This window comes from Dipteris shenzhenensis, chromosome 2 (assembly GCF_047967505.1).
Source record: "Dipteris shenzhenensis isolate YYH24624 ecotype China chromosome 2, Dip_SZ_1.0, whole genome shotgun sequence".
In the NCBI taxonomy this organism is placed as follows: Eukaryota; Viridiplantae; Streptophyta; class Polypodiopsida; order Gleicheniales; family Dipteridaceae; genus Dipteris; species Dipteris shenzhenensis.
The window spans coordinates 16,096,438-16,104,400 of record NC_141597.1 but is presented as its reverse complement, the minus strand read 5'-3'; the positions used below and the strand labels follow the sequence as shown (position 1 = coordinate 16,104,400).

General features: G+C 41.2%; 1 protein-coding gene across 1 annotated transcript in view; it reads left to right on the top strand.

Annotated features, from left to right (window-relative positions):
* The first annotated feature begins 2,567 nt into the window (after positions 1–2,567).
* LOC147904381 (uncharacterized) overlaps positions 2,568–7,963 on the top strand; it is a 43,297-nt gene continuing 37,901 nt past the window's right edge. Inside the window, exons 1-6 of the mRNA XM_087398224.1 lie at positions 2,568–2,632; positions 2,730–3,038; positions 3,188–3,250; positions 7,069–7,302; positions 7,609–7,686; positions 7,776–7,847. Coding sequence (XP_087254350.1) covers positions 2,618–2,632; positions 2,730–3,038; positions 3,188–3,250; positions 7,069–7,302; positions 7,609–7,686; positions 7,776–7,847 — 771 coding nt within the window. The 5' untranslated portion in view covers positions 2,568–2,617. The remainder of the gene's footprint in view (positions 2,633–2,729; positions 3,039–3,187; positions 3,251–7,068; positions 7,303–7,608; positions 7,687–7,775; positions 7,848–7,963) is intronic.

The following is a 7,963-nucleotide window of genomic DNA, read 5'->3' as shown; positions in this document are numbered from 1 at the left end:
AGAGCTCCATATCGAGTATACATCTTAGAACGAAAACAGATTCAAAGACAAATAGAAGAATTGCTGGAAAGGAAGTTGATTAGACCAAGTAGCTCCCCGTATGGTGCTCCAGTCCTTTTGGTGAAAAAGAAAAATGGCACATTTAGAATGTGTGTGGACTATAGAGCACTAAACAAACTCACTGTCAAGAATCAGTATCCAATTCCAAGAGTAGATGATTTACTTGATAAGTTGAGAGGAGCTAAAGTTTTTAGCAAGATTGATCTTAAATCTGGTTATCATCAAGTTAAAATGACGGAAGAAGATGTTTACAAAATGACTTTTAGAATGCAAACGGGTCATTACGAGTTTTTGGTTATGCCATTTGGTTTGACCAACACTCGCTCTACTTTTAGTAGAATGATGAACCGAATCTTTTTAAAGCATCAACACTGTGTAGTGGTGTTCTTTGATGATATATTGATTTTTAGCACAAGAATACTGAAGATCACAAGGAACATTTGAAATTGACTTTTTCACTTTTAAAAGAAAATCAATTATACATACATCCTGAGAAGAATCCATTCTTTCAAGATCGAATTGAATATTAAGTCAAGGTATTCAAGTAGACCCAAAGAAAGTGGAATGTATTGAAACATGGCCAAGCCTAAAGATATACATGAGCTAAGATTATTTTTAGGCTTATGTAGTTACTATAGGAAATTCGTAAGGAACTTTGCTCTCTTAGCAAATCCACTAACCTATCTCCTAAAGAAAACTAAAAAGTTCATTCGGACTTCAAGCCATGATAAATCATTTCAAGCTTTAAAAGAAGCTTTAGTTAAATCCCCAGTACTTCAGTTACCAGACTTCTCAAGACCCTTCTTGGTTGTCAAATCATGAGAGAAGTAACTGAAGCCATCAAGAGAGCTCAAGAAAAGTATACTAAACAAGCAAACAAGAAAAGACAACATATGATGTATAAAGAAGGAGATTTTATCCTTCTACGAATTGAAAAGAGGCGTTTAAAGAGTGTTGATAAATGCCCTGCAGTAAAATTAGCACCAAGGTTTTATGGACCTTTCAAAGTTATTTCTAAGATAAATGATTTGAATTACCGTTTGGAATTGCCCAATCATTGGAAGATTCATAATGCCTTTCACATTCATCTCTTGAAACCTTTTACAGGAGAATTATCAGCGCATCCTATTTATGAAGAGCCACCTTTAATTGTGGATGAAGTTGAAGTTCTTGAGCCTGATTGTATTCTAGATGATCAGCAAAGAACAACACGCAAAGGAAAGATTTATAACTCTTATTTATTAAAGTTTAAAAATCATCCAAAAGAAAATGCACAGTGGTTTCCTGAGCAGTTTTTTCGAGACCATCCTGATATCCTTAACTCATATAAAACAAAATCACAACTGAGGTCAGTTGCACCTCAAGCAAGAGGGAATGTTACGAGAAGTATTTCTCAAAACTCTTGTTCGAAATGACGTAAAGTATTTATAGGATCGCACCAGACGTGGCGGGAGTTCTATTTAATACTTTTGTTTAGTCAGGGACGCCTAACTAAACGTGTGCCATTAATCATTTGATGTATATCATTTCGCTAAGTATTTGACTAATGCTAAATTGGTTTATTGAGTACAGGAAATGACATGGACGGATGGGAGTAAACAAGCTCAAAGGAATAAAGGCTAAATGCCATGGTTTTATGCTAGTGCTACTAAATGTATTAAATGGCCAAGAGTCATTACATTTGATAAGGAAGAGTACTTAAAAGCCTTCCCACTTTTTGGCATGTAATTTTGGATGAGATCGTGAGTAAAGGAGTGATAAAGAGAAAAGTATAATAAAAGGATGCTCAAGAGAAAAGTATGGAAAAGGGATGTTCAAGAGATGAATATGTAACTCTGTATCAATGGCTCATGCTCTTATTTCAAAATTATAAATACTCTTGGTGTGGGATCATGAGCCACACACCTCGAGGGGGGAGATTGTACCTAGTGATTGCCTCTTGTCTTTTCATGAGTTTCCATGCATATTCAATTTTTGATGCTATTGTATGTGTTAGAATTGTAATTCATGCGTTAGAATTGTAATTCAAGAAGACAAATTGGATGCGTAGCATAGAAAAGAGGAGAGAGAGAGAGAGAGAAACTTGGACTAATCACACACTTAACCCCGCACCCCATAGTAAAAAGGAATTAATTTTAAGAAATCGAAATTCGAAATTTCACTTTTGAAGTGAAGACTCCAATAAGGCAAAAGCGGCAAAGGGGGAAGGCCAAAAAACTCGCCTAGTATAGGGCCGCGCCCATTCCTCGAGCGTGTAAACTGAGTTAATAGGGGTAGCTTAATAAGGTGTAAAGGAATAGAGAAATACAGTTAAGGTGTCCGAGAGGGAGGAAAATATAAACCTAACGGAAAACCAACTGACCCATCCACTCGCTTCCAACGGCCATCCAACGAATTAGCTTGATCCTTCGCATCATCGTAGCTCGCTCCTCCACCTCCATCATCTATCCCAGTAACCCATCACTCTATTTTCAGCTTCCCCCTTTCTATTACCACCATGATTGGTCGCAATCCCCGTCGCTATCTTACAGCAATTTGACGCGAGAAATCTTTTCTTATGGATTTCGATCAGGTAATCAGAGTGACCGTTCCCATCCGTGTCCTTTTCCTTGCAGAACTCACAACGCTCAGCTGACTTCTTTCTTTTTTTTTTTGTTGTCGTAGCTTAGATCTTCGAGTTTCCCCATGCCGTCCCGGCAATGACGGATGTAATTCTAAATGGGCTGTCTTATCAATCGCTCGCAAGTTCGATAGAGAATCCACTTAAAGCACGTAACTCCTGTGGTAGCACAAGCTCGTCAGAACAGCCGAATATTCTATCTTATTCGTGCTGTCCCTCCTCGAATTCAGAGGCTTTACCACTAGAAAACAGTTTGCAATCACGTTCAGGAAGCCCTGGTTCGACGGTGACTTCGACCTCTTCAAATTCATCCTCCAAAAGGGGAGCAGCTCCCAAAACTAGAACGAGTAATGAGAAGGTAATATAAGCACGCATTGCACTCTTTTTGGAATTGGAAGTACTGCCGCTATCACATCTTCTTCCCAATCTATATCCACGTAGGAGGGGTGTTTGTACATCCTTGTTTTGCACTTGTAAAGCTGATATTGGTGAATGTTGAATTATTAGGTGAAGGTGTTTGTCCGGATGAGGCCATTTATTGAATACGAGAAAGTATGCCCTCTGAGGCAGGTATGATTTCGTAGTGGTCATGGTTATCTGCTAAAATCATGTGCCTTGGAGAAACGATATTAGTTGTTCTCGCTGTCCCTTGAAGTCTGTGTGCATTGAGTGAGAATGCAGGAAGCTCGAAATTGTATATAACTGGACTCAACTTTCTTTTATATCAAGAGCTCAAAATGCTTTGCCGTATACTCTATCCAGGCGTCAAATTATCTCCCCATCATGAATGTAGAGCATTGGTGTAAGTCTCTTGCAAGAGTGCGTTCTATAAATTGTGCTCTGCTATGTTTTCTAGCAATCCATGGAAAATATAAATGAATCCGTGTACTTGAAAGGACACAAGTTTGCAATGCACATGCATCAGGTCTCCAGGCACACTGTGGAACCTCTATAGTCGGACCCAGCCAGTCGAGTGGCCTTCCAGTTGACATAGTATTCTCACAAACGTGAATTTTCACAAAAGCCTTTGTTCAAACGTCCAAACATGGGAAATCTCTGAAGAAGTATTTGAGCAGTATCAAGGGTGGACATCTGAATCACAAAAACACCATTTCCCTACATCATCACCTTCTAGATGTGGTCATCATCCAAAGCACGTTCTCTTATACCCATTCTTGAGCCTGTCGCCTAGTGGATATGAGACCCACCAAGAACACAATGATTGCTCGATCGTTGAGCTGCTGTATTGCATGCTTAGCCTGCTTTTTGTCCTACATAAAAGTAAAATGTGAAAAGATGTGGGGTTCGAGGGTGCTTCTATGTGAGCTCCTCTAGCCTGGTCACCTTTCCATTCTGCAAAAAACTGAGTCGCAACTTGCTAACTCCATGATGCAGGGAGAGAAAGGGAGAAGGGATAAAGGGAAGGGGAAGAAAGGCCTAGAAAAAGGAGGGAAGGAAGAGAGAGGGAACAGGAGGAAGGGGGAATGTCTTTGAGGGAAGGAAGGTGGTGCCTAGGAGGCTAGGCTGAGAGGAGAAGGGAAGGGGGCAAAGGTTAAAGAAGGAGAGAGAAGAAGGGGTTTGAGGGAAGAAAGAGGGGAGAGGAGAAGAAACGGGGAGGGGTTTGAGCAGAACAGGAGGGGAAGGGAAGGGATGGGACAAAAAAGTCCCTCAATGCATCTAGCACGCCCAAAAACGGGCTGGGAGGTACCGGCAAAGGGAGCAGATAAAGACAGTGGGAAGGGAGAATGGCCTGGAAGGCCAGGGGGGAGGAGGGAAAACAGAGGCGGCAGCAAAGGCTGGGAGGTGGAGGAAAGGGGAGAGAGAGAGAGAGAGAGAGAGAGAGAGGCGTCAGTAGAGAGGGGAGAGAGCAGAGGCGGAAGGCAGAGAATGGAAGGAGGCTGAGGGTGACGGAGGGGAGCTAGTAGGCGCCCAATGCAGGAGCAATGCTTCTAAGAACACCCTATTTTTTCTGCTCATACTTTTGGAAAGGGGGAGATAGGACCGATATTCGACAATGGTGCCCGATTGCTCTTTTGGATACTGCATACGAGATCTTTGCCATACATTTCTATTTTTCAGGGATTTGTTGTAATCAGCCTTAGTGGAAGAAAAGAGCCTTGGATACCGCACATAAGATCTTTGCCATATACTTCTGTTTTTCAGGGATGTGTTCATGAAAAGATGTACTCTGCCTTAGTGGAAGAAAAAGAGTCTTGAATTCTTTTTGACTGCGAGCGGCTTCGTCTCAGACCCTTTCAGGTGGATGGATTTACCTAATAAGGGGGAGATAATCCTTTGTATAAGGTGCCAAAGAGTTCAAAGTAAATCCATTTTCTCACCGTGGCAACTGCTTAGTGGATTTCTATGAGCTTTGTGTGATGGGTTGAGAGCAAATGTCCCTCTCTCATTCTCTCAGAGTGAAGTTGTCCTTTGAGTTGCTTTTCCTGCATGGTTCACCTCAAAGTTATTCTATTTGTTTAAGTTTTCGTACTCAGTATAATATTAATGAGGGAAAATCTGATATTTGCAGTGAAAATGGATGTTGCTCGCCCATCCTTTGTCTCCCACTGCTCAATTCTCTTGGCATCTATGATAGACTTTGTGGATGTACCTGCAACAATTTTCTACAAGCCTTTGCTAGTGAATAGCATCTTCATTATGAACTTCCATATGGGATAGTTCTGAATGCCATTCAACTGCTCTTCCACATGAGCATGTGACTATCTTTCTTTTTGCAAGAGAGTGAAATTTTATCAAAATACAAAAATCCAGGGTAAAGTGTTGTACAAAACCATGCAGGAAAGAAATAAGCCAGTATATGTGAATAATAAATCATGGTACAACTCTCATGAAAGAATATTTTTTTACTACTGTGGCATGTGAGGATGAATCTTGCCCCAAAGCGGATGAGAGTGTGAATAATGTCCTGCCAAATAGCTGAGAGTAACTGAACGGCAAAGATCTAAGTCCCACCTATACCCTCTGCAAAATCGGGACCTCCACATCTGCCATGCACTGAGACTGGTAATAATCTTCCAGACTAAATCTACAGAAGGTCTATCTCGATGAGGTCTATCTGTAGATACCTGTACTCCATCTTGGGTGATAAGTTGAGGGACTTCTCTTTAGATCAAAATGGCCCTGTCCGAATCTGCAGGATGTGATTGTGTGAGCCAGCAGGCCACATACGTGATGTAGCAAGTACCTCTCCTTATCCTACCAAGCATGTGTGCAATGCACTGCCAGATCCTCTAGAGCTCTCTACAACCAAAATGAATGTTGAATGCACTCTAATGGTGTGAAGCACCCCACCATAGGTATATGGGATCCACACCAAAGGCCTGTCTCCAGGTATAGATCGGGAGTCCACTGTGCTGGAAGAGCCAAAAGAACATGAAGCACCATAGGCATATGGGATCCACACCAAAGGCCTGTCTCCAGGTGTTGATCAGGAGTCCCACTGTGTTGGAAATTTGTCTCTTCTAGTAGGATCTCCAAAGCCGTCTCCAAAAGCAAGTCTGCATGGGTAGTGTACTACCAAACATCTACCAATGTGCTCTTTGGGTAGGTATCCACTGCGAGCTCCGAAGCTAGGCTCGTGGATTACCCATGATGAGAGGGGTGAGGATCTATGTACCATCAGTTGTCACTGAAGCCAACTCTAATCGTATGAGAAATCGCATTCTCAATCAACTCCTACTCTATCAGTCTAACTAGTCTCCATCCTTCCACAACTGCGTAAAGGACTATTTGACCTCCCCAGTCCAAGTAATCTGTAAGGAATTCCGGTGCCTAACAAGATGCCCAGCTAGTGGACCTATCTACCCTCAGTCTAATTGGCCTCTTGAAGCCAACCAAGATGCATAGCTGTGTCAATTTTAAGGTGTATTTGAGAGTGCCTTATAAATCTTGGCTGGAAACTCTATAGGAACCCATCAAGGCCGCTCCCCTCTCCATCTGGACTTCTAGGTGTATCTTGAAAATCCAAGTGGACATCCTAAGTCATTGATAAAATACTCATTGCACATGATGGGTTTTCTGTCCCTCTTATTATAAGTCTGAGGGGGAACATATGAGAAGGATACTCTGATCTGACACCACTATCCCGAGAGGTACTTAGAGAGTCATATATGGAGGTCACACTGAGGATTGCACTTGAGACTTCATCATGCCAGGTTTTTGTTCCAGTTTTCTTTATGTACTTGGATCAGGAAGAAGCATTTAGGCTCTCCCATTCAGGCATGATCTGTATTCTACTCACATGTTGTATCATTGACCGTCATTGGCCTTTTGAAGGTTTCCATATGATATTCTCTTTCTTTCTCCTGTGGATGAAATGGGATTTTTTGTTGAAATTGCCCACAGTTAAGCATGTGACTGGCTTGCAGGTCCTGTGCTTACTTGGCAATAAGATTGCAGTGAAGGAGCACATTCCTCATCAACAAGGTCGAAATTCTTTATCTAGGGAGTGTAAGCCGCTTGAATTTGAAGTAGACTATGTTCAGGATGATAGCTATGTGCAAGTTGATCAGACAGAAAAGAAGGGAGAAGCACAAATGCAAATGTACAAAAGTCTTGGTGCTCCAGCTGTGGATAGAGCGTTGAATGGACAGAACGTAACAGTCTGAATTCTTTCTTCTTCTTTTTTTGTTACTACTAAATTAAATGCAGAAGCTAAAAAACATAATAGAATTTTCAAATGTTTGTAAGGGACCAAAGAAGTTCTTGCCCATATGCTGAAACAAGATTATTTAATGCAGGAAATATAAAAGGTGGTTTAAATCCTGTTACTCAATTTTGTCCTCTTAGACTGATGTTTTACTCACAATCAAATGCTGGGCATGTATTTTAAGAAATTTTCATTTGAAAACCATTTGAGATATTTGCACAAGGCATGTCTCTCATGGTCATGTTTCCAATGTCTCTAGATTCTTTCATATGGGCAAGCAGGTACTGGTAAAACCTACACCATTTATGGAGATGGCACACAAGAAGGGAATGGATTGGTAAAGCTTCTTGTGATCTTCAACCATTATTTTCTTTCCAGTCACCACAATAATTTAGATGAATGATTCAGTTTTAATGCTTACTTCAGATGCCGAGGATGGCATGTGAATTGCTACAAAGGGTCAAACAAAAATGCATGGATCACGAATGCAGAGTTGAGGTCTCTCATCCAGGCTTGGTCTATGCTCATCTTGCATTAACAGAATTATAACCACATACGGGAACTACTCTGGAGGGAATTCATAGTGTACAGCATTTCATGTATATAACCAAGCT